This window comes from Pogoniulus pusillus, chromosome 14, assembly GCF_015220805.1.
Source record: "Pogoniulus pusillus isolate bPogPus1 chromosome 14, bPogPus1.pri, whole genome shotgun sequence".
NCBI lineage: Eukaryota > Metazoa > Chordata > Aves > Piciformes > Lybiidae > Pogoniulus > Pogoniulus pusillus.
In genome coordinates this window covers 403,972-430,628 of record NC_087277.1, presented here as the reverse complement: position 1 = coordinate 430,628, position 26,657 = coordinate 403,972, and the positions used below count along the sequence as shown (strand labels likewise).

At 49.9% G+C, this 26,657-nt stretch overlaps 1 protein-coding gene across 3 annotated transcripts; it reads right to left on the bottom strand.

The window, feature by feature from the left end:
* Nucleotides 1–1,993: 1,993 nt before the first annotated feature.
* On the bottom strand, nt 1,994–20,703 carry ANKRD46 (ankyrin repeat domain 46). Of its 3 annotated transcripts, none has more exons than XM_064154013.1 (5): nt 20,613–20,703; nt 10,002–10,140; nt 9,517–9,857; nt 7,909–8,067; nt 1,994–3,550 (listed from the first exon to the last, which is right to left on the bottom strand). In XM_064154013.1, the coding sequence occupies exons 3-5, from the start codon at nt 9,825–9,827 to the stop codon at nt 3,334–3,336; spliced, it is 687 nt and encodes a 228-aa protein (XP_064010083.1). In that variant the 5' UTR covers nt 9,828–9,857; nt 10,002–10,140; nt 20,613–20,703; the 3' UTR covers nt 1,994–3,333. The 3 variants fall into 3 exon arrangements, with proteins under 3 accessions (XP_064010083.1, XP_064010084.1, XP_064010085.1); XM_064154014.1 differs by having other exon boundaries at nt 10,002–10,120; nt 20,613–20,655; XM_064154015.1 differs by lacking the exon at nt 10,002–10,140 and having other exon boundaries at nt 20,613–20,697.
* Between the last annotated feature and the right edge of the window lie 5,954 nt (nt 20,704–26,657).

Here is a 26,657-nt window from a genome sequence, read left to right as displayed (position 1 = left end):
GAGCCTCACCTCGAATATTTCCAGGGATGGGGCCATGACCACTTCCCTGGGCAACCTGTTGCAGTGTTTCACTACCTCATGGTGCAGAACTTGTTCCTAGCACCCAGTCTAAATCTGCCCCTCTCTATTTGAAGCCACTGTCCCTCATCCTGTCCCTGCAGATCTTTGTAAACAGTCTCTCTGCAGCCTTCTTGTAGGGCTTTCAGGTATTGAAGGCTGCTATTAGGTCTGCCTGGAGCCTCCTCTTCTCCAGGTGCTTCACACTGCCCTGCAGGTGCAAAGTTATCTCTATTGGCACCAGCAATTAATTGGGTAATATTAACAGAGTCAAGAGCCTCGGTTCAACAGTATTCCTGCCCTCTGGGAGTTTACAGAGAACTGCAGGTTATGCAGGTTATGTGCAGCGATGTTTGAATTCCAGAAAGCCTCAACACCGAGGAGCAGAAATGACACAACAGTTGGCAGCGCTTCACAGAGTGCATCCCAAGCTACCAATCCACAAGGATTCACGTTAGAAACGTAAGGAAAGGCTGAGGGAAGAGCATTCTGACCCAATCCTCACATCATTTAAGACTTACTTTACTGACCAATTCAGAGATAAATTTAACAAGGAGCTGGCTTTGTAAAGAGGAACAACTCTGGAAACATCCAGAACATTCAGAACCCGTCTGGGCAGCTACAGAAGCCTTCAGTAAGAAGTGACCTTGAGAGGCAGCTGAGGAAGAAAGCAGAGCAGCTCAAAGGCAGCTTCAGGCGACACTTAAGCACAGGCTAGATTTTGAAAGCTCCAAACGTGACAGCAGATACTTTTCTTTCTAGTTTGCAAGAGAGCTGTCACTGCCATTTGTACTTTCTAGTACTGCTTTGGAATGGATTTCTGAGTAAATGGCTTCATTTGTACTTCTCTCATGTATTATGACCAAACAGATTTTGTAAAAGCTATCTACCTGCCTGGCTCAGCTACAACACACTGCTGAGCTTTCAAGCCACTGAGAGAGACTGGTTGAATCATGCTAACAATCACAGCTGCAGATCCAGCCAGCTCTTGTTCCAACAGCTCAAGGTGAGAGCACTTCCTCACCTAGGAGCTTTCAACTCACCGTGCCACACACCACATCCAGGAACGAAATTCCTGCTGCATTGTGGCAACCAGACAAAATGGCTACCCAAGGCAGCCTACCCTCTCTGCACAGCACACTGCCACAGTGGCTTGTCCACACCTCTGCAATGCACACTCTGAAACTGCTCATTCATAGAGCAAAGCATGACAAAGTTCAGCAAAGCAGGCCTGGTTTTCTTGCTTGTATTTTGTACTCCTCAGTTAATCTTAAATGCAGAGGGACTCCTAGATCCCACGTTCAACACCTGAAATCCGAGATAAGAGAGAGCCAGGCAGCAAGCAGGCAGCAACCAAGGCAGTAACAACGCTGAAAACCAAGGAGGAAAGCTTCGAGGCACTGCCCAGACTCACTGCCAGCAGCAGTGTGGCTGCCGTTTCCCAGGGGGGAGCCTCCTCGTGCCTGCAGTGCTCATCCACACACATGCAACTGGGGCACTGCAATGGGGCACCAATATTACCTCTGTGCCAAAGCAGTAACAACCCAACAGACACTTACCACCGAGATTTCTTTGTGCCATTCACCCGGACTGAGAGCACAAACACAAGTTCTGCAGGCAGCAACAGGAGTGTTCCAGATGCAGACAATGAGATGTAGATGTGCCATCAGTTTGTACTGCTCTGTGCACAACAACTGAAATATTCAGAAGGCAGCTCCGGGGTTTGTTTGCTGTGCTTTTAAGAAGCTTTTCCCTTCTGTGGCACTGTGGCTCCTAGGAAAGTATCATTTCATTAACCTCTGTCTCAGGAAACAAGCTCAAGAATTATTCTGATGCAGCATAGAAGGGGGCCCAGGGCAGTCGAGGTCCTGTCACACACCAAGGACAAAAGCCCTCCTCACTCAGACCCACAGACAGGACACAGAAATGCAGGTGGTATCAGAACAGAGGTGTGGCTATTTATTGTAGCTTTTAACTTTACAAATGTTTGATGCTATTCAGCAACAAATTAGGAGTGGCTAAGTGAAAAAAAAAAGATTCATTAGGGTTGCAGAATTCCTTTTGTTTGGGATTTTCAAGGCAATGGGAACAAAGGGAGTTAGATACCGAATCAGCACAGGAGAGGAGGATCTGCTTGCTTTGAAAACCTCCAGCTCAATACACGTAGTGCCCTTCTGGTCTTCTCAAAAGAGGCTCACCCGTAGGTTATTTACAGAGGATTTCACAGCTAGGTACAGACTGGGCCAGGAGTTCATTTCATTTCACATCAACGTTCCCCAATAGTAACATCTGAAATACTTTATTCTGCATACTCAGACAATAACTCCCGAGCCTGTGCTGCAAACAGCTGAAATGCAAAGCAGTTCTAGAGAGGAATTCTGTTCAACCCAGTCCTCCCCACAAACAGGAGAGCAACACAATTACCTGGCTCACTCTGGTGCTGGTGGGAGGAAGAAAAAGTAATCCTTCATTACATGTTTCACAAAGACAATGGCCTCACAGTGTTATTACATACAGAGCAGAACACCTAAAGCACTTCTTCACCACCTTGACAAAGAAAGGGTTTGCTTAGTAACACATCACCAAAACGCAACGTTTCAGCCTAAGGCTGAATTGACCTTACTGCCAAAGCACAACAGCCAGCTTTGTTCCACAGGAGGTACTCAGGCAGGTAGCAACAGCACTAAATTCTGCTGAGGAAGAAAGCACATGAACCTAGCAAAGGAGGGAGCCACACAGTACAGACACAGCAAAGCTTCAGCTAGCTCTCATTCTGTTTATCAAACAGCGGGTAGGAAATTACGGGGAGGCATTAAAGGAGCTATGAAGTTTAGAATGAGTGATGAGATTATTCAGATTGTTGGAGGAGGACTTTTAAAAGAGTATTTCTTTCAAGTGAAACACACATACAAAAGAGCCCAGTCACAGATGTACCTCTTTCCATAAGCAAAATAGATCGAACTGAGTTCTGTACTAGGATGTATCCTTCATGCCCAGGAATTTAATATTCATTATGAAAGGCCTTTCCTAATCACAACACTTTACCATCAGAGAGGATTATCTTCACATCTTGCTTGCAAATCAAGGTAAGTCAGTGGTAGCTTAGGAGTGCTTTAGAATTTAGTGTTTTACTTGAAATGAAGGAATCCCTCTTTCAAAAGGGTAGGAAAGGCAAACAGCAGATACGGCTCCACTGCCTACACTGAGAGACAAGCAGAAAGGAGCTCCAGGTGAGAGCAGAGCAAGGGAAAGCACAGTGCACTCTCTACATCTGCCTCAGTGCACCAGCTCAGGCTGGTTTTCTACGAAAGGGAGCACACCACTAACATAGTAGGCGATGCCAAGGGACAGCAGGGCAATGACAATGACGAGCAGCAGCACTCTCCAGAAGCCCAGGTCTTCCACAAACTCTTGCCATGTCGTGCGGAAACTGGAGAGAACTCCCTCACCTTGCTGCAGGTTTGGATTAAGGAGGGAATGGCTCTCCATGGCACTACAAAGGATTAAAGTGAAAAATACATCAGAGCAGAAGAATACACCTTTGAGCATGACAGTGATCCTGCTAGCAACAACCCAAACACTGCACTGAGAACTGACCCCACCTGCAGACTGACAGCAGTGCCTCTGCAAGCCAAGCCAGAGCAGAGTCAGGGAAGGCTCTCGCCCCAAACTGAAGCCGGCTGCAGTGCTGTTTAGTGAGCTCCTGCACAGGGACTGCCCTGGCTTTGCAGCCTTGCCACCTAGGGGCCTCCACAGCTCAGTCCCCCTAATTCCTGCGAAACACGGCTGGGAAGCGCTTACTGAGGCCTAGCTAACAGCTCCAGGGGCACCGGCCCTCGCTCAGACAGCAACAAATCACCGTTTCAAAATAAGCTGCCGAGTAAAAAGCAAACTTAGGAAACCAGCAGAGTCGAGACTCAGAACCCCGCAGCCATCTCTACTACCCCCTGGCACGCCTGTTACAGAAGCCCCTCCTCAAGCATGAAGATATCACAGAAGAGAATAAATCTAAGTCATAAGAAGGGTAGACATTTCTGATCTCCAGGACATGCTGGCACTGCTGTGTTTGCTGCCATATGGTCTTCAGCAGCTGCTATGGTGTTTTAACATTCCACTACCAACTCATCCGGCCCCCTTTAAATTGCCAGACTGTAAATTACATTAGGGACTGGAACTCTCACTTTTAAAGGAGATGCAAATATGAAATTAGAATGGTGCAGTCATCCTGACAGGGAATTGCCTTTAGGAGAGAACTCACAGTTGGTTCAAAAGCTGCATGGATCCTTGCATCACTCTCCCAGCTTGGCTGGCTGCACACTTGGTTTACAAGTGGAAACTTTCTTCATTGCTGTATGGAAAAGCCCACGAAGGACAGGAAAAACTTCCTAGCACTTGATGTTAGTTATATGAAATGTTACCTGTCTCTACACTCCTACTGTTCACTCTAGTGAGCTTCCACACAGAGGTGCTTATAGGATCAGGTTCTGAGCACAGAGCAGAAAAGGTGAAACCAACTCCTTACACAATCAAGGCAATAGCAGAAAACCTCCTCTTTTTCCCCTGTTGTAATTGCTTTGGGTCACCATGTTCCTAGATCTCTCTTACAGCAACAACAAACCAAAACACTTCAGGGAAAAGTAATTTCCAAGTGCACACTAGCTGCAGAAATGCTACTGTGCTCTGGGACAACGACAGACAGACAAATGGCTGCCGAGAGGGAAAAGTCTTGTTTGTCAATCTCCCCTCTCTGACTACACCACACTGCTCAGAGGGGGTTTGCTCCTAGGAGGTGCAGCCACGGAGGAAGCGGTAGCCTGCTGAAGTGCTGCAGCATCACCTCGCCTCTCAGGCAGCTCCTCATTCTTTGGGTCTTCAATATTTCACTTGCTGTAAAGCTGCTTTTACTTGCCCACAGCTGCAGGGTTTAGTTGCCTTCCTTGCTTGTTGTGATTTCTCAGGCAAAACAAAGGGTTTAATAGAAGACAGTCCCTGGCGTAGAGCAGAGCTACTTACCCATTAAGTACTAACTGGTTAATGCACCACTGTAGCAAGGTTAAAGGCAGGCACGGTGCAGTTCAGTAGAGACCCCAAGGCTGCCCAGCAGACAGACAAGGGCACACAGCAAACACTTCTCTGTCCCCTGCTGCAGCCCAATTATATCCAATGCTGTTTCTCCTTACGAGCCACAGCTGCTCAGCAACGGTAAGGCAGCAATGCCTGCTGCAGAGAGGTTTGTGCCACACAGCCCACAGGCTGCTCGTCCTCTGGCACACACTGGAAGCTCAAGTGCACTTGGTGCAAATGGACAAATCCTCTGCCTCCTGACAGCACCCTGCCACTCCTCACAAAGAAAGCAGATATCTGACCAAGGAGCCTAGCTCTGGCCTCTGCTTCCAGAGCAGCAGCAGCTGAATGCAACAAGGAGCAGAAAAGGAAGTCAGAGACTACTTTCAGAAAGAGCAACCGTTACTGCTCCACAGGTTCATGCATAATGTAAGAGAGCTGAGGAGTGGAGAGGACAGGAGACATCCATCTAAGTGTCTCTAAAACGTAAAAATAAACTAAGAGAGGAGTGGAGAGGGGAGGTCTGCAAAGCCAGCTGCTCCAGAGCCACCACCTCTTTACCAAGCCAGCCGCACACAACTCCCTTGCTTTTGCTGCTGTAGGCATCTCTTGGTTGTTATGTTCAAAACAATGTATTGCAGACACTTGAAACACTTCACAAACAAGCTGGGTGCTGCACTGTTTATGTCTCTGTGCCTCCCTCCAAGGAGAGCTGCCGACTTCCTTCTCAAAGTAAACACCATAACATCTACGAAGGTCAAGTAACAGCAAGGAAGGGATGTCCATTAAAGGGACTCCAGAAAACCCTTTGCAATTGGGAATGCAGTGGGGCTGAGCTGCTGGCCCAGATGTTTACATAGTCCTGGCTGACAAGCAGCTTCCATTAAGCTTTAGTCAAGTCAGAAAGGCAGCATGCATGAATTTCTGTCATCTGTACCCACAGAATTTGGAGACTAGCAGATTGCTTTGTTTCACAGCTTAGAACAGCCTCTGATGACTGTGGCCACCTGTGGAAGAGAATTTGCTCACTGGGAGTATCTGGCATGATTTCTGCAATCCTGTTGGCTTCACCTTTTCTGTTAACCCCACTTGGCTAACACCTACACTGGCAGAGAACCACAGAGTCACCAAGGCCAGGACAGACCTTTAAGATCACTGAGTTCAACCACAGAGGCCCATTGCCATGACCACTAAACCATGTCCTGAAGCACCACCATCTCTGCAGGAGAACTGGGATTGCTCTGAAACTTTTCAAGGCTTCTTGCCTCATCTAAATCCTCCCACAAGAGGGCTGCCTTGGAAACTCACAATAAAAATCCACTCCCAGTTCTCAACCACAAAGAGTATTTTTTTATCTGTGTCCTTTGGTCCCTGTGCAGTCTCATCTCCAGCTACTGTGTGTTGCTCAGCACTATTTCTTGTCAGCAACCACACCTCTCAGCCTTCACTCCGCCAGGCTAAAGCAAGCTCTAGCTGCCTCTTTTCACAAGGACATCCTAGAATGGCTCAGGTTGGAAGGGACCTCAGAGACCAGCCCCTCCAACCTCCCCACCATAGGTAGGGACACTTCTCAGCTGCCTTATCCAGCAGGCCTTGAACAGCCTCAGGAGGAGGCAGCCACAGCCTCCCTGGGCAGCCTGTGCCAGAGCCTCAGCTTCAAACCATTCCCATTATCCTGTCTCTAGACACCCTCAGGGACAGTCCCTCTGCAGCCTTGCTGCAGGATGCCTTCAGGTACTGAGCACTCAAGTCTTGTGCTTCTCAGAGAAGTGAAACTGGTCTGAATGGGGCTAGCAGCACTGCAAGAAGTGCTGCCCAGCAGAAGTTAACCACTGCTCTTCACTGCAGCACTGGCAGCTTGCCTCACCTTGTGCAGACAGCTCACCGAGTGTGCTGCAGGACGTCACTGCCTTCTCCAGGGGGTAGCACCAACTCCTGGAGCTAACACCTCAAAGGCTTTTCTCCTGCACCTTGGTTTTCATTGGCTAAATGAGATTGCATTTAGTGCTGCTGACTTACAATTCCTTCATATTCATTCCTTGCCCCTGGTCACCCCAGGTTTTGTACACACTACCCCAGCTGTGCCCCTGGCTGCCTGTACCTCACCTCTTGGCATCACCAGCATGCTGCTACCTCCTATGGCAGCAGCACTGCTCAGAGTCCTCAGCAAGCAGAGCCTGAGATACAGCCCTTCCAGAACTCATCAGGAGCTCCCCTCTGACCACATGCTTCCCTGAAATTGTCAGCAGCTCTCCTGGAGTCCTCAGCTGTCCTTTAACCCTCTCTTCAGCCACCACAACACTTTTAGTTTATTCTCCATCAGGTTTAGGACCAGAAGCAACAGAAATGTCGTATCTGCCATTGTATAAAGCCCTTTACTCAGGGCCACGTACAGCTGCAAAGCCTGCTAGCCCTTCTGTGCAGAGACAATCCATCCTCCCAACCAGGTGTGAGGCTAGCCTGGGATACCTGCAGCTTGCAGCCCACCAGGCCCTTGGCTCTGTGACTGGGGGCAGAATTTTGGGCAGACTAGAATGGAAAATAAGTAACTAATTTGTTTTCTAATTTCTACCAAAAAATGAAAATCTCAATAGGAAAAAAAAATCATTTCTGTTCTCACACTTGATCTAAGGGATTTTTTCCAAAAAGCAGTACTTAATTTTGGTCTGATAGTATCAGGCCAGAGTTGCCTTTATGTCTTTTGAGGAGTTACCAACCAGGTCGATCACAAAAATCCAGAAGTCATCAACATTATCTCTGCTAGTAATGATTTTTGGTTGTAAATACCTTTCGCTTTCAGCAGTCTGCATCGTTTCCAGCTTGGAGTGAGCTCCTCTGTTGAATCCTTTCACCTCTTGCTCCTCTAAAGACTCCAGCAGCCTAATCACATCTTTATTCACACCCCTTCGCTTCGCCAGAACAAGCGGTGTTGCACCTTGGTGGTTGCTAAAATAACCCCGCAAAGGGACAGGAGGAGAAGAGAAACTGTTAACAGAGAAATCTTGTAACAACTCGGCGGGACACCCGGCAACTGTCTGAGCCCTGAGAACTGCTGGCGGTCCTATCAGACAGTAAGAAACTCCAGTCTCTACAGATGAGAGTGCAGCTGGCTACTGCAGAAGGCAGCGTGTTTAGCTTTCAGCCTGCACTACTCTTCTTCCACTAAATAAAATAAAATCTCCTTCCACTCTCATGGAACCTCTGGGTGTGACAACCAAAATTAAACGGTAGATTCATGGCAGTGCTCAGGATTAAGTTTAATTTGGAGAAGGAACTGTGCAATCTTTTCCCTAACAGTTTAGTTTCCATGCGTGTATGAGGAGATGAGGCAAAACCTACATGGACTATAGACAGCCCCTCTGCTATTAATACTGAAGAGCACCAGAGCTGCCTTCAGAGTGGTTTGAAAGGAGCAGAGAGCCCCAGTGCACAACACATAAAGACTCTAGGCTGCCAGCAACTGGTTTTGCCGAGTTAAAAACGTTAGAGGACAGGCAGGTGAAACAAGGGCAGAGATCAAACCCCGCAAAGCTTTAAGTTACTACTGGTTTGCATGTGTGATGGGAACACGCAAACAAAGCCATTCAGCTCCTGCAGGGAAGCAGCCACTTACTTTGTAGCTTGAGAGCTTACAGCTGAGCACTGGTACCCGACAGCTGCTGGGAGCCAGAAAGAAAGAATACCCAACATGTAAAAGAAGGGCTGACTCACAGAGTTTGGTGGAACAGGAAAACACTGAAAGGAGGCATTGTTACTGAAAGAGGATGGGAATGAACTGACACACACAACTGTATTTTCCTCTCTTACACACTACCACAATTAAAACAATATAACTGTGCTGGAGAAGACTCTTTTCATAGAATCAAACAGGTTGGAAGAGACCTCCAAGATCATCCAGGCCAACCTAGCACCCAGCCCTATCCAGTCAACTAGATCATGGCACTAAGTACCTCATAAAGTCTTTTCTTGAACACCTCCAGGGACGGTGACTCCACCACCTCCCTGGGCAGCCCATTCCAATGGCAAATCACTCTCTCTGGCAAGAACTTCCTCCTTAAAGCAGCCCATGTGATTTTTGCCTTTGGTGCCAACCACCCACACCTGACTGCCTGGCCAGCCCAGGATGGCAGTGCCTTCAGCAAGGCAGAATTAGCCACAGCAGCCCACACCAGCAGCTGCTATTTTTATTTGCTGTCCTTGTTGCACAGACTAGCAGAAGTGGCCTCCTGCAGCTCTCCTGCCCTCTTATTTTGTGTTTTTGTTAAGTGATATCTTCAAATACACAACTGCACCAAACACAGCACTTCAGCAGCAGCAGAGTCACATGCACAGCTGTGGCACCAGCAGACTAAACCAGAATACAACACATGCTGTAAAATAGGAAAAGTGACTTACCAGATATCAATTTTAAGCCCATTAGACACCAGGAACTGGATGGTGTCCACATGGCCGCAGAGGTGAAGAGCTGTGTTACCCTGGTAGTCAGTGGCTAGGAGGTCAGCACCGAATTTGTGCAGCAGCTGACAGATGTCCACGTTCCCCCTGGCTGCAGCCAGGTGGAGGCCGGTTCGGCCCCGGCTGTCTCGGATGTTGGGGTCAAAGCCGCTCTCCAGCAGCCGTTTGGAGTAGTTGAAGTCTCCATCGATGCAAGCCTGCAGCAGCGGCACGTTGGTCTGCGAGGAGTCGTTAACAAACACGTAGGACATCGCTCCGAGTCCCTGGAGCAGGTGAGAGACCTGCAGGCGGCAGTGGGAAGCAGCAATGGTGGGAAACCAGCCGAAGAGCACAACGCAAACGCTCGGCAGGCTGCTCAGCTTCTCCCACAGGAACGCAAAGCAGCTCACAGAACAGCTCTGGAAGCTTCCTGTGGTGCACCTTACCTTGACAGGGGAAGGGCTCCTTCTGCTCTTACACCTCTGGCCACAGCAGCAAAGCTTCCTTATTGCAGGAACCCGCTAAGATCAGTGCCACAAATGCAAGACAGGTGATCAGCTTTCACCTGCCATGAGATCAAGGCTGCTAATGACAACCGTGGATCAGAAGTGAGAGTGAGCACCATGAACCAGGCAAGCGCCCGCGGTCTTAGCTGCAGTCCTCACTGCCGCAAGCTACTCCAGCAGGATTCCCACCGCCTGAACTTGAACTTCGGTGTACAAAGTGCAGTTAGCTGCTGAAAATTAGCTGCTAATTAGAAATACTAACTCCTTCAGCAAGAAATCTTTTCCAGTACACCTTGCAGAACACTACTTTCATAGTGCCACAGATAAACTGCTGAACCAACCAGAACAGAAAACTGAGTGCATTACGTGAAGCTGCCCCTCTGAACCTGAAAACTGGAAGTGAGTCCAAGGACTATGGCCAAACCAGGTATGGAGCTACCGTGGGCTCAGCTGGAACCCCAACACAGAGAAGCACAAAGGTAGTTTCTGTGCTTCCATAAAGGATGAACTCTTTTTGTGTCAACCTAAAAGGAGGAGATAAATGTTGTTTTGCTCTGGATTTCTTGCTATAGAATATTCCACAGGCTACGGTAACTATTCAGAAGAGTGTTTTGAGGATGAGTCAAATAAGGAGGGTAGGATGATGTTATGTGTTTAAAGGATACAGAAAACAATAAGGAGGAAAGAGAATGGCTGTGCAAGAGCAGGGTAAAAGGTGTGTGAAGAGATGGTAAGAAACTAAAACATCTAAGAGGCTGGACAGCAAAGCTCTGCACTGCCCTAGGGAGGAGGAAAAAAAAAGGGGGAAAAATCATCATCTAAACCAGTAAAAACACTTAGAAGAAACACCCATACAGACATGGCACAGCTCGACAGACAGGAAAGAGAAGTGGCTTTACTAGCTGGCTTTGAATGGGAGCTGAGATTCACTTGAGGCAGTGTGTCCCACCTGCCCAGGGTCAGTACTTTGGGATCACGCTAGAGCAGTGTTCTGACTGACTGCAGGAAGCTCCTCCTAAGACAGCCACACATGGATGTGCATTTTCTCATCTATATAAGGTATCCTTCCACACCACTGCACTTATTCAGCTGGGAGAATGGAAACATGGCCAGCAGCCAAAGAACTTGATTTCAGACCTCTCCTTTTCCTGAGAGTCTATCATGCCTGCATTTTATAGCTCTTCCCCCATATTTTAGATCAAATTCAAGATCAAAGTGCCTACAGAAGTAATTTCAAAACATCTGCACACCTAGGTGATGAACAGCCAGAGCATTTGGGGCTGGTGGAGTTCATCACATTTAAAGCTTTAACATTAAAGATTTAATGTCCTGTCTGGACAAATTCTGCTAGCTGCATGAATGCTGTGCAGCCTCCCAGCGCAGGAAGGCACAACGATCTGGCTTTCTTGGATGCAGAAGAGACAGAGATGGGAACAGCTTCTTCAATCTGCTATCTTTACAAGGAATGATTTTAAGCAGAGCTACACGCCCCTAGGCTGCAAGTCTGCCTGTAAGCATGTGCTGGCCCAACAATCACTTCCAATGGCCAAAGGCCACTTCACTGATGTGCTGCAAAAACTTCCAATGCAAGGCTGGCATCTTCTGGGCACCAACAGCTCACTTATAAGCCTGCACAAAGAGACAGGACAATGCACCTGAGGATGGTACAACCCCCCTGGATGATGCAGTCAGGATGCCCAGCCAACAGCAATTGCAATTTTCTTGCCCATTTCCCACCCAAGCCATGAAGGATTGAGAAGTCTTCTTTAGCTCTGCCAGGCCAATTTTCTCTAAGAGAAACATCAAGCCCAGTTTCTGTACGATGTAATTGTAGCCTTTATGTTCCACACTAAATCTTCCCTAAAGCAAGATCATAAATCATTTACAAAGCTTCAACAATCAGCCACAGGAACAGCACAAACCCCTAATCGTACTTGATAAAAGATCGTGGTTGGCCTGTAGAATAATGCTGCAGTGTTTAAACCTGTTTAATCAAACAAGGCCTAACAGAAATCCACAAGAGGTGATCTCAGAGGTGCAAGCTATCTGAGAAGCACTGTGGCATGCCCTGGTAAATGCAAGCCACTGTTTCTCTTTCATACTGGAAGTGTATGCCTGCTAAAGCCTCGCAGAACTCCCCACTGCCTCACACAGCTCTGGTGAAGCATCACCATATAGTGCTAGGAAAAAAAAAACAGGAAAGAGCTCTTCATCTTCCCAGGAAAGGACATAAAAGCTTAGCAGCTCTCAGAAACTGTAACTGGAAGCAATTCTGATTCAGAAGGTATCATCATTAGAAACTTTCAGAATTGACTGCTGAAGTGTAGAAGACTGAAGTAAAACCTTAGCATTTCACAGTGAAAAAGAAAGAAGCCCAACACATCTTTCTTCTCAACACTTGAAGTTGTGGACTAAGCAAATACACCCATACACCCTCCCCCCAACACCTAAACCATCTGGTTTGATTGATCTTTGTGATGAAAAAGACTTTCCCTACAAAGACTACTCCATTTCACATATAGCTGCCTGACTCCTGCCAGGTACCAGGTGAGGCAAAGCTGAACTCTGCACCATCTCTAAACTGCCAGTCCCCAGATCTAACCTAATGCTCCCAAAAAAGCCCAGCAAAACATTACACTGGGCTATGTCATCTGATCTTTCTGAACGTACAAACTGCCCTTACATTTCTGACCACGGGAAGGGTCAAAATGCCCATTGCTGTAATGGGTTTCCCACGAGATTTACAAAAAGAATTCCAAACCACTTCCCCTTCTCCCTGAATTGCTTCTGAAAGGTGACAGGGGTACGTCTGACCCTGCCTAGAAGCTGGCACACCTACCATTAAGCATCGATGTCACAGGCACAAATCCGCACAAAGGACTTGCATTAGTAACCAGATCCAGAGGTGCTGCAAAGTGAGCATTCTGAACACCCCTCTGCATCACTGCTGCTGGAGTTAAATACATCTAACCAGTTCAGTAACTGACTGCTCCTAGAAACAGAATTACAGAATTAACCAGGTTGGAAAAGACCTCTAGCACCATCCAATCCAACCTATCACCTAACCCTTCTAGTTAACTAAACCCTGTCACTAAGTGCCTCATGCAGCCTCCTTTTAAACACCTCCAGGCACGGCAACTCCACCACCTCCCTGGGCAGCCCATTCCAATGCCAATCACTCTCTCTGACAACAACTTCCTCCTAACATCCAGCCTAGACCTCCCCTGGCACAGCTTGAGGCTGTGTCCCCTTCTGTTGCTGGCTGCCTGGCAGCAGAGCCCAACTCCACCTGGCTACAGCCTCCCTTCAGGTAGCTGCAGACAGCAATGAGCTCTGCCTTGAGCCTCCTCTGCTGCAGGCTGCACCCCCCCAGCTCCCTTAGCCTCTCCTCACAGGGCTGTGCTCCAGGCCCCTCCCCAGCCTTGCTGCCCTTCTCCAAACACCTTCCAGCACCTCAACATCTCTCTTGAATTCCTTAAGCACATCACTACTGAAAATGCCCATTTCAAGTGACATTTCTCTTTCAAATATAAAAAAGGTTTGCTGTTAATAACTTGGTACTTTGACAGAAAATTTATTTTATTTTAGGGGGTGTGTGGAAAGAAAAAAGTAAATTCAAAGATGTCTTTCCCATTAGAAAGGCATACTGTAAGAACAGATCTCCCCTACATTTACACAGCTGGATACAGCCTGAGCACACTGTGCTTTTATCAATAATGGCAAAAAGTATGCTTCAGGTCACTGCTTCAGTGACAAGTAGGCCAGCACAGGGTAAGAAAATCTAACTGAGCTGCTCTGTCTCCAAAAGCAGTGCTCCTGCAGTGTGATCCTGTAGGAATTACCTATTTGTGTATGAGAAGTCAGCTGTCCCGTGCACAATGGTAACTCAGAATCACACACTGATCTGCTCTATAACATGTTTACACTTGCAGAAGCCAGGGGGGATCCTGAATTCTTCAAACCATGGAGCTAAATGTGAGTTCTGCTGCTTTTTTCCAACCCTAAATCTGCACTAACTGTGGTTTTATTTCACATGTTGCCTCTGCCTTCTCTACCAAACAGCTCCAGAAGAAAGGAATATCTAGACTGTAAGGCAGAACCACTAGTGGAACCAGTCTCTCCACTGCAAAAAATATCAATGAACCTGACAAGTTGCAGTTAATCATCCAGACCACAACAGTTCTGCACAAGTGCAGCATTTCCAAGAACAGTCAGGACACCTGGATTGTCCCCAGTTCAAAGAACAACATCAGGACAGTATCAGATTGGGCAGTAACTGAGATGTCTCAGCATCAGGAGACACTGACACAAGCAACCTAAGCAGCAGAAAGGCTGCCACTGGAGAGACTGCCACTGCCAAGCAATGGGGACCACAACCAAATCAAGAACAACTAACAGCCACCACCCCATGCTAGAACACAAAAGGTGTTACTTTTAAAACCTACACTGGCCAACTCCCTTGTAGCAAACAGCTTCCTCTTTCTGAGTGGCAGCGTCTTTCCAAGCTCTTCCTCTTCAGGCTCCAAATGAAAGAAAAAGATCCCAGTGGTTTGCTTAGACTGTAAGTTCCCCTCTCTGAAGGCAGTGTTCTGATCAGGTGGGGCTGTTCCCTTAAATCCACCACGTGAACATAAGGTCTCTTTAGACACACAAGAGGCTTTTTTTTAATGTGTAATTTAATGATTAAAACAAACCTACATTGCCTTGCTTGGCTGCCCTCTGAACACTGAGCAGTTCTTGAAACGTAAGCCCAGCAATGTTTGAATTCCCTAAGTAGTCGGAGGGAGAAATCTCTTGTTAAGTTGTCACATGTACTTGTATTGACACTCAAGTTACAAAGAAGTCATTTATCAGAATTAATGCCACATTTAGTTAAAAACCTCATGAACAACTGTCATTCCTGTTTGGGAATCCTGCCCACATCAAGTTCCATCAGAGTTCTGCATCTTCTGTGAACAACCTTCAGCCGTTCAGTCCAACTGGCTCCGCTGGGGGCTTTGCTGAGAACAGCATCTCCAGCTCACCACAGTGAGATGTCTGATTTACACAGCACCTCCCTTCCTAACTTTAGTCATCTTTGCAGCAGTTCCTGAACCAAGGTACTGCAGCATGTTTCTAAGACCTCTCTCATGTCTCTAGCCAGACACACGGGTCAGTGGTGAGACAAGAACATTATTCATGCCATTTGTTTTCTGCCATCCTCCTTCCCTTCTGCAGACGTCACAGCGGGATACTCTTTTGATGTCAGGACATGAGTGCTGCTGTGCTACACATACCTCGTGCTTTGCACACATGGGCCACTAACTGCTTCAGGAGAAAAAATCACAAATTACTGCTGCTCTTTCAGAAATCAGCAAAGGCACTGAGAAGCAACGAGCTTTGCTCACCACTATGCAGCACGCCAACAGCACGAGATGAAAACCAACAGGATCTCAATGCCCATCCCAGGCTGCAGAACGCTTCCCCAGATAAAAGCACAGTGCATGTACTATATCAAGCACACACAAGTAGGCAACGATAGGAAAGAGATCAATCTGATAACACACTTTCATTGACAAGCAGAGTCACAAATGTTTTATCCTTATCCTCTATACTCTTAACTGGCAATTCAGCTGCATTCCATGTTTCAGCACAATGAACTTCTATCAAATACACAGCAAAGTATGTTTGAGCCTTGCTCAATTTTCATCTTCTGCAAAAGAACTCTTGGAGCAGAAAGGCAACTCACACATTTCTTCAGACCGTCTGTGACTCGAGGTCCTCACAACTGGCTCCCCGCTCACTGCGGCCAGCTAGCGCACACCTGCTTTCACGGGAAGTCACTGAATCGCTTCCATTGGTCATAATTATCAACCTCTTCACAAAGCTGTGCTCAAATTCCTTCTCTGTTCCTCCTGGGCACATGTAGCACACTGACCCAAGCTGGTCAAGAAGCTATTCAGAGGTCATCAGCATGCTCCTTGTTGATGGTTTGTTTGCTTAACAAGCTAGAAAGAATTCGTTCCAATGCTAATGAAGTGTTCGTCTTTACGTCGGCTGCAGACCCTGAAGCAGTCTCCTGGAGAAGAGAACAGTAACCGAGCAACAAGGGCCAGCTGCAAGCCGGTGTGCGCCGAGCTGCCGGCGGCACCGCCGCACTGCCTGGCTTAGCACCGCCACCGCGTGGGCTGCCGCGGCCCTGCGGGGCCGGAGGGAGGACCTCTGCCGCACCTCCTGCTGTTGTCTGCTTCCTGAGACAGAATCACGCCAAGCACGCCAGTAAAGCTTCACAGAAATGCACTCCAAAACTGGCACCCAAAGCGCTACTGCCGTGTGCGAGCAGCCCCCTCCTGAGCCTCCATCAGTGAAAGGAGGGCTTCAGCCCGTGGCTGAGCATCCGAAGGCAAAGCTGCTTCCTGTAACAAAGCAGGCACTTGTGGCCCTTTCTTCACACACCTCAAAAACTAAACCCGAAACGCCACACACACACACACACACACACACACACACACACACAGAGAAGGCCCGGTCCTCACCTAGGCACACAAGAAGTCTGAGATGACCGGTTCACCGAAATAGGAAAAGCTTTCTGCATCCAGCAGGAATGATCACAAGTGAGCCCAAACAGCTTCAGTCGTAGAATCGACCAGGTTGGAAGAGAGCTCCAAGCTCATCCAGTCCAACCTAGCACCCAGCCCTGGCCAATCAACCAGACATGGCACTAAGTGCCCCAGTCAGGCTTGGCTTCAACACCTCCCTGGGCAGCCCATTCCAATGCCAATCACTCTCTCTGACAACAACCTCCTCCTAACATCCAGCCTAGACCTCCCCTGCCACAGCTTGAGACTGTGTCCTCTTCTACTGTTTGCTGGGTGCCTGGCAAAACAACCCCACCTGGCTACAGCCTTCTTGCAGGCAGCTGCAGACAGCAATGAGCTCTGCCCTGAGCCTCCTCTGCTGCAGGCTGCACCCCCCCAGCTCCCTCAGCCTCTCCTCACAGGGCTGTGCTCCAGGCCTCTCCCCAGCCTTGCTGCCCTTCTCTCAACACCTTCCAGCACCTCAGCATCTCTCTTCAATTCAAATTCCATCAATAAACTGAAATGGAATTGAATTCCAGCAACAAAACAGAGAATGAAGAACCTGTCACTGAGCTGGTTATTATTATACAGCCCATATGCTCTGATTTAATTTCTCACAGTGCATGCAGCAGCACAGTGTTGGTGATGTGGCCCCAGTTAAGATATGCCACAGCAATGCCAGGTTAAAATGGCTATGAGAAGCAGGGCACTTTAAAAAGCAGACATCTCTGGAATCTTGCAGTCATTGATATGTAACTTCACCTTTAAAATGAAAGGCCGCTCTGCCTGTTGCCAGGTTTATGATGTCAAGTAACAGCAGCGACAAGACCACTAATCCTGCTAGATACATGGCTCCTGCTACACCTGCTGGGCACAGCTTTTCTGATCAGAACTCTAGTATGTCAAATATTCCACACGCCTACCAACACAGCATGACTGTAAGCATCCAGCTGCATCAGGCTGGATCAAGCTGTGTGACACGGAAAGGCAAAATGGTAGAACTAAGGCTGTACTTCTACTTAATGCATACATGTCTGCATTTCACTAACAAATCTCCTGTATGCTATAAGGATATTTGTTAATGCTTCCTGAGAACCCAGCAGACTGTACAAATCCCAGTACCTGCAACTGCAGTCCTACTTGGCAAACTCCAGCGAAAGCTGACAAGCCTCAGTTGCAGCAAGCCGCCAGGAACATATCCATTAACACTAGCCGGCCTGTTGCTGCTATGTCCTACGACCCAGCTGACTGGGTCAGCTGCACTACTTGGGTGTGGGAGCCTCGCCGAGTGACAAACCCGGCGTTTACAGCGCTTAGCCAACTGAAACTCTGTCACTGCACTGAAAGAAGGAAACGCCAGCAGGAAAAGCGGTGCTGACACGTGAAGTAAAGCCAGAATCTGACTTCACAAGCACAGACAGGGCTACAGTTAGGTACTGCACGAGATCAAACTTCTTTCTACGTGCTTAGTAGGTATAACCTTTATACAGCAAAGCAAACCACCACGAATCTGCGCACATCAGTATCTGTGCTCTGCCTTAAGCGGCAGCAGGATGCCAGTGAACACCAGCAACTGCAACGGGGTGGAGCAGGCCATGCACTATGCCAGGCCCACCGGCCTCACCAGCAGCATGCTAGAACAGCCTCCACGGAAAGCAGAGGGCATCAGGGATCATGTATTTCACACAACAGGGATAAACCAGTGCCCAAAGAAATCCCACAACACGCATAAACCTGTGTGTGCTTAGGAGCTGGCACATGTGGAGTGTTCATGATGGAGATCATGTTGGAGGCAACCAACTGTCTGATCAAAAGAAAACAGCTCTTAAAATTCCAGCATATCCAAATCCTAGAAGAGCCACTACTAGTTAAGTCCTTGAATAAGCAGGGATCCCAGGCTCTGGAGTCCTTGAATGAGCAGGGATCTCAGGCCCTGGGCTGCAGATGAGGACGACTTGAAAGCCACATGTATTCAGAAAGAAACTGCACAAGAATATGAGGTAGGATGATAGAGTCAGCTTAAGGCACCACTTTGAATCCCTGGCTCTTGCTGATGAGTAGTATCAAAACACCGCTGAGGGCAGATCAGCACTGATTTGTGTAGCCCGCTCATGCCAAGGCAATCAACATTCCTCTGGAATGCAGATGCACAAACCGCACTTCAGCCTTTACTCTCCAGCATCTTCTCTTCCATTCAGAAAGACTGCAACCAGGCAGAGTCATTTTGTGACTGTGCTAATCCCACTATTCAGACTGCAAAACGCCTCTATAAATATTTTTCTTCTAAAACACACATTCACCAAGCTCTTGTTGCAAATCTGTCTTACAAACAGAGGAAGAGCTATGAAGTCCATACGTAACATTAAGCTTATTCCTCTGCTACAGAAAACAAACCCACTGCTTTTACAAACCAGTCACATGCCACCTGTTGGGGTGTTGCTCATTGACATCGGTGCTCTCTGAGGGTAAGACAGTTTCGTTGTTAAATTATTCACGTACCAACACCATTCTTTAGCTCACTATATTCCCTTGCCTTGGTGGTTCAACAGAAAGTGAAAAAGGCCTTTACTCTGCAAAACTAAAAAAGTCAAACACTTCCTTTGGGGGACTTTTAATTTCCCTACCCATCCTAGGCACATCTCCCTACGCTGTATCTGGTTTTAGGTTTTCACTTCAGAGTGATTGATGTTACACAAAGTATTCCAGATTTCTGCTTGTGGATAGCAGTAATTCCCAGGGAGGTGGTGGAGTCGTTGTCCCTGGAGGTGCTGAAGCCAAGCCTACATGGGGCACTTAGTGCCATGGTCTGGTTGACTGGACAGGGCTGGAGGCTAGGTTGGGCTGGATGAGCTTGGAGGTCTCTTCCAACCTGGTTGATTCTATGATTCTATGAACTCCCATTTCTGGTTCATGAGAGGTTAGCATTCACTGCTTCTGTTGTAACCACCTAACGTGCATCTGGGGGTTGTGTTGCTCTCAATAGTAAGAACTGAGTGAGTAAACTGTGCGCTGACGAGTCAGGAATTGCAAACTCTTGCTCCTTGTTACTGTACTTCTTCCCTACGCTAGTTCTCAGGATCACCCGATCCTTTCTGCATACTACAGCTCCCTCTTCTACACTGCCAGCACCTCCCAGCTCTCCATCACCACCAAATTAAAACAGTAAAGTTTTAATGGCTACGTCAAGATACTTATTAAGCATTTACTAAAATTAGCCTCAAGACAGATCTTCAAATAAATGGTTTCATAATCTTTCACACACAGATTTGATGGATTCTCTTTCGAATATTACTTCCCATTGATCGTGGTTCCTCCCCCATTCACTTCACAACTCGGGCGTTATCTCTCTCTTCTCAACGCAGTTACAGTTTCTCCCGCAGCCCCCGATGCAAAACTCGAGAGAACTACTGCACTCCCCTCAAACATAGCACTTACTGCGGCAAAGAATGCTGACAACAAGGCAAAAGAAGCTCTTCTGGCAAAAGCGCGCAGGACCTTTAACCTGTGTTCTCCCAGGAAGCACGCCGCGAAGCAGCCCGGCGCAGGGGCTGCACACCCACCGACGCCCAGCCAGCGCCGCCGCCTCCCCGGCTCCCCGTGCGAACGGCGGGCAGCACACCCACAGCTCTCCCGCCAGACCAGCGCCTACCGCGATGACCCTCTTCAGGTCCCGAGCCAAGCGTTGCCCAGGCCCCGGCTCGGTTTTGTCGCCACCGCCGGGCCCTCCGCCCCCGTGCGGCCCTGTCACCTACGGCGGCGCGCTCCGGTCCTGCCTACGGCCTTGCCCCGGCAGTTCCCTCCCCACCGCCGCTCTTGCGACGGTGTCACGGCCTGGGGGCAGGCTATGCCGGTGCCGCTGCTCCTCATCCCTTGCGCTGTGCGTATCGCTCAGCAGAGCCCGGGCCCGCCAGACGCACCGGCGGGCTCCCCTCAGACAACCCGACCGATGCAGCCCCTCCCGCCGCGGACAGAAGGTCCCTCGCCCCCGCGGTACCTGCACTCGGCGGCTCGGCACGCAGGGGCCGCCGGGCGCGGGCCGCACGCCGGTGGAAGCGGAGGCGGCGCAGAGGCCGCGCGCGCCCCCTGCTGGGCGGAGGCCGCCGCCCCAGACGCTCGCTTGTCGCCGGGAGCGGCCCGGCCGCGCTCCCCGCCAGCGCCGGCTCGGGTCGGGCGCGGAGCCGCAGCACCGTCCGTACAAGCGCTCGCCGGGGCACAGCGGCCGTCGGCCGCAGACCGGCGGGCAGCGGAGCCGGGCCGTTCCCGGTCGAGGTAGGAGGCCGGCAGCGGTGACACTGCCGCCTCCGCAGGGCCGGGCCCGGCGAAACTGTTTACAGCCCTGCCTTTGTGCCCGGAACCGCTGCCTCCGCTGGCGCTGAAAAGGCTCCGGCAGCGCGGGGGAAATAAACTCTGCCACGCGAGCGCGGCCCTGGTCTCCAACGGGATCTTCCGCCCGCCCGCTCGTACCCGCACAGCCAGGAGGCAGGCAGGGGCGAGGAGTTCCCGGCGAAGGGTGGGAGTCAGCTAGCGATGGGGCAAGCACCGTTCTTGAAAAGAGCCAGGGTTCGGATTTAACAGGTGGCTGCTTTTATTAAATGTAAGTTGTCAAAGCTCTGCTTTATGTAACGTACATAAAAACAAAAGGAGGAAGCAGTGCAGTCTGCAAGGCAGGAGAAACTGTGGAGTGAAGAAATCAAATACAGACACGTCCCTGAGACAGCAGGAGAGACTCCAGCACAGGTTTAAGACAAAGGGAAGAACACTGATCGGTGTTAGTGCTAAGTGCACGCAGCAACCCCAACCACTCCCAGAACAAACACAAGAAGTACTTTGGAAAGGACACTGCAGCAGTGTAAAAAGTTCAGATCCTCTCCCAAGCTGCTTAGTTATGGAAAAAGCAGGCAAGGCACTGTCTCACCTGCTCAGAGGAGGCACAGCACCACACAACCCTTGCATTTTGGCAACAGCAGTCAGGGATGCCTCCTGTGCTTTCTGCTCTTGAAAGCCAGGGAACATGGAACATCATCTAGAAACTGTCCATTGGAATCTTCCCCTAACACTGTTACTGCTACCTGTGCTAAATCTCCTCAAGTATCCACAGCTGCTGCCTGCCCAGCATCTCAAAGCACAGCTCCGTCATAGGATACAGAATGCTGGAGCTGCTGAGGGATTGCCCTGGGGCTTAGGGGTGTTTCTTTGGTTTGGGGTTTTTCTGTTGGGGTTGGGTTTGTTTTTCATTTGTTTTCTTGTTGGAGTTTTGTTTGGTTTTGGATTTGTGGTGGTATGGTGGTTACTCTCCAGAGCAAAAAGGCCTGCAGCAAAGAAAAGCTTCACTACAAAACAGCATTTCTGACAGCATGCTGGAGACCTCTTTAAACACTGCAAACGTCCATTTTCAAGTATGATTGCCTGCAGAAGATCATCTGAAGTCAGTTGGCAGTGTTTGAGGGCAAATTGCAGGCATTCCTGATAGGTTTAATTTTCTTTAGCAGACTGTTATCAGTCTCATCAAGACTAACTAAGACTCAGAAGCAGTTTTGGGGAGTTATCTGCATAGACATTGGATCAGAACTACAGAGAGACTGCTTCTCACAAAAGAAACCCTGAATCAGAAAGGGACTTCTCATTGACTATTGTGAGGCACCTCAGGAGGTCTATACTTAACAGGCTGTAAATAAACCATATTTTTATTTAAGAGTACAAGGATCTTTTCTAGAATTTGTTGGTAATCCTTCTTCACCCCATTTTCTGCAGCCTTTCCAAACCTCCCCTTACATATCCTGCTCACACGTGGCAAGGGAAGAGCTCATGAGACCAAACTTATTCTGTCCTCCAAAACATCCCCCCTCTCCTCCTGAACAACTCACTGCAAGCAAGGTTACAGCAGCATAGCAGCATGCCAGGCACTTCCCAGAAAACTTATGCAGCGTCCCCTCCTTGAAAGTGCTGCTGGGACTCAGATTGCACCCGCCTGCTCCAAAGCACTGCTGTCCCCACAGGAACCACAGCAGCTGGAGAGCTGGGAAGGGAAGAAAAGGGACAGACAGCACCTTGCAGCAGCCAGAGACAAGCAAGAGCTGTCCAGGCTCCAAGCCTGCCAAGGGAAGATCATGTGTGTCACGGACCACATGAAAATGGATTTCTAAAGTCATCTAGGTTGCACCAACCCAAACACATGCCAGATTCTGCCAATCACTGCTGCTGCAAGGTAAGAGAACATGACATTTTCACAGCAGTCATCAATACACTTATCAGAGCAAAGCACTGACACGACCAAAAAGCATTTACAGCTGCAGAACCCAAGAATGTGTGTAATCCTTCTATTGAGCTCTGACAAAGACTCTCCTGGGAACCATTTGGGGGCAAAAAGATTAATCAGATATGCCACAGAATATCAAAACAAAGCAAATAGTTCTTCCCATGTGAGAAACAAGTCTGTACAGGGACAAAACAATAGCAAAACCATTGTCCTGGCCATCCAGGCTGCACAGAGCACCCTGTCAGCAGCATTTGCTGCTTCACAGGACAGGCCAATGCACTAAGAACACAAGGAAAGGAGGGCAGCAGAGGGAGCCTTGAACTCGGGAGGTTCAGAGTATTTCAGCTCTGTTGTGCAACAGTTTGGCCAAAAAATTCAAAACTTACTTGCCACAGCTTCTGGAAAAAATGCAGTTTGTAACAGATGAATCCAGGCTAACTGGAAAGCAGGAGGAGAACAGGGAGGGAAGAAATGTAACTTTACCAAAAGATGGCAAACATGGCCAGCACCTAAACCCAAGGTGCAGACAACAGGACTGCAGTTAAACCATCACTGCTGCTTTGCCCCCCACCCCAGAGCTTCTGCGCAGCTCCTTTTGCCAGAGCCCTGTTAAATCACAGAGCTATCAGCAGTGCAGAATCAAGGTCTTGCTGCTGTTCTTCCAAAGCAAGGCTGCAGCAAGGTTCTCAGCTTCATTACTCCATGGAGTTACTCCCAGGCAGCAACTCTGAAAGGATGCGTTGAATGCTCAGGTGAAAGAGAAAGATCTCAAAGACTAATCCTGAGTTTGTTTTCTGAGTTTTGGTACCAAGTATCTGAGGCCAGAGGCCACAAGACCTCTTTATGCCTATCCCTTCACACACCTTTCTGGGCAGTTGAAGTGGTTATAGTTTCATTTTTCAGTTTACATGGCACTCACCAGACACCTTCTAGGGATCCTGCAGACCTGGGCTGTAGCACACCACACTGCCTGAGGTTTAACTCTTGTTATAATTCTCACAAGTCTGCCTGGAAGCCCTTGAAGGGAGGAGGTTCCTGAAGAGCCCAGCTTCATGTTACACTTCTGCCAAGGGCTGGCAAAGGCAAGAGAGGTGAGGCTAGTGAAGAGAAGGCAGGCGGCCACTGCTTGCATGGAAGAGCTTAGCATCACATGCAGCCTGCTATGAAAAGCAGAAGAGAAAGGGGCAAGGGACAGAGGCAGCTCAATGAGAACAAGAGAAAAAAAAAGCAGAGGGCCAGGCAGGTGCACCCTGCAGTAGTCCACCGGAGCCACGCTTTGTTCCTGATGCTGCTATTCCCTGGAATACTCTGGGCCTGCCTGTGTTCCAGCTGTTTTGCAGTTGCCTGTGTGGAAAGGTGCAGTGGAGGGCCACATAGGCCCAAATAGGCTTACACATGCCTTGCCTTGCCTGGACACGTTTTCCTGCCCAGAGGCAAGCACATTAAATGGACAGAAGGGGCACAACAGGCCTGCTGCCACAGCCTGGCCTGCCCAGGGCCCAGGTTGTACAACACGGTTGCATAAGCCCACACACTTAGCGTATGGCCCACCGGGTGTAGGCCCATGCTCTTCCCATATTTGGGGGTACCAGACCTGTGGACCCTTCCTAATTTGGTGTGTTTTGGCTGATTGCCAGAAGCCTATTGGATGATCTCGTGGCCAAAGGACCATCAGTCTCGGCCCACACCCGATAAATAGGGCAATCCAGGTAAAAAAGGGGCTCTTGCCCCTCTCTGGGCTCACCTCTCCCTGCCTGCTGCCTGGGGCCACTACCTCTGTTCGCTTTCCGTGACCCTTTGCTCCACAGCACTCTGCACCGATCCAGTGGATGATGGACCGAGGCGTTCCCGGCCGCCGCCGCTCCAGCCCGCCCTGCCAGCCCGATTGTGTCTGTGGAACCTTCTCGGACAGCGTGTCCCAAATTTGAATTGAACTAACAGCTCCACATGAAATCAACCACGTGGCTTTCGCTGTGTAGGTACTGGGAACACAGACACTGAGCCTTCCCACTAGTCCGTATTTGAACCCTCTTGATTCGAGTTGCTAAGGAGTTTTACTAACTTTACCAGCGGCACTTTATGCCGCAGGACTCTCTGACCAGGACACTTCTAAGACCTCTACCAAGTTGCATAATTCGGCTGTAAATAGACACTCTGTACAACAGCTTCACCAGCCGTGTACAAAGGATGTGTGTGGGTTGGCTGTACACACATTTGGGGGAAAGTTCTCTTTGTATATACTAATAAATTATCCAATAACCTTCAAATCGGCCTCATCTCTCACCCCAAATGCAGACCCAAACCCCTCTATAACAAAAGGGTCACTCCTGAGGCGTGCACTTAGGCCAAAGAATCCAACTCTGCTAACCCCCAGCTTGTCAAAACCACCCTGCAGTTAACGGTGCCGTTTGCCTGGGCTGACCCCTGCACACTGCCTGGAGCTGTTACAGGATTTCACACCCCAGTGGAGCAGTTGCACCTCTGCCCCGGGGCCGAGGGAAAGAGGCACTCAGTGCCCGCAGTGGTGCTCGGCCAGCGCTCTGCACGAAGTCAGCTCACTGCACCCTGCTGCCACAGCCATCGGCCTTCCTTTTGGGTTTGCCTCTCAGTTGCTGCTGGGTTTCACACCGCAGATTCAGCTGCCCCACAAGCAGCTGCTCTGCCCCTTCGAACGCACAGCACGGCGGGGATGGGGCTGGGGCTGGCCGACAGAGACGAGCCGGGCCAGGCGCATCCTGCCTGCGGCACCGGCACTACAGAGGCTAACGCGGAGATGGGCACAAACAACTCGCCGGCCCCATTCCAGACCTGCGAGGGCCAGGACAGCCCTCCAGGCCTGGCAGCGAAGCCGAGGGGCAGCCCACACCCCGCCTGGCCGCGGGGCTGGCAGGACCGTGCCGTGCCGAGCACGAACCCTCCGGGTACAGCGAGTACAGCTGCAAGCACGGCGCCGCCATACCCGCGCCCGGCCTCTGCCGCGGCTCCCCCGCAGCGCTGAAGTCGAAGCGCAGCTCCACGGGCGGACGGTCCGGGACCACCGCCTGCCGCCAGCGCCGGGGCCTGCGCCGGGCCGCGCTTTGGGGCGCTCGGGCGCCAGGGGGCGCTGCGGCGGAGGCGGCCCCGGGCCGGGACAGGCCTCTCCAGCGGCCTTGGCGGGAGCCCGGGCTCCACGGCCGTGTTACAACGAGGGGGTGACCTTAACAGTCAGCAAGCGTGAGGCGGTGCCCGCAGAGGACGCGGCCTGGCCGGGAAGGGCAGGGGAGACCCGCGGCACTGAGGAGTCGGTACCCTGCAAGGGGAGACCCTGTTGCAGCAGCCCGTGTAGGTGCAGAGAGCACGGAGCAGGGCACCACGACGCAGCCATCATTCTCCGGTTTTTAAGACACAGGAACTCGGGACCGTCTGGCGAGAGGGCATGCAGCATGTTTGCAAGGAAAGCAAGCCGTGTTTTACCAGAGCCTCACTGAAGGTCCAACAGTGCCGGCCCGGGGCTGTTGTTATCGCTGATTGCCGGGCACAAAGCCACCCTCACTGTACTTAAAAATCATGGAACCAGCCAGGCTGGCAGAGAGCTCCAAGCTCAGCCAGCCCAACCTAGCCCCCAGCCCTGCCCAACCAACCAGACCATGGCACTAAGTGCCCCAGCCAGCCTTGGCTGCAACACCTCCAGGCACAGCCACTCCACCACCTCCCTGGGCAGCCCATTCCAATGCCAATCACTCTCTCTGACAACAACTTCCTAACAACATCCAGCCTGAACCTGCCCTGGCACAGCTTGAGGCT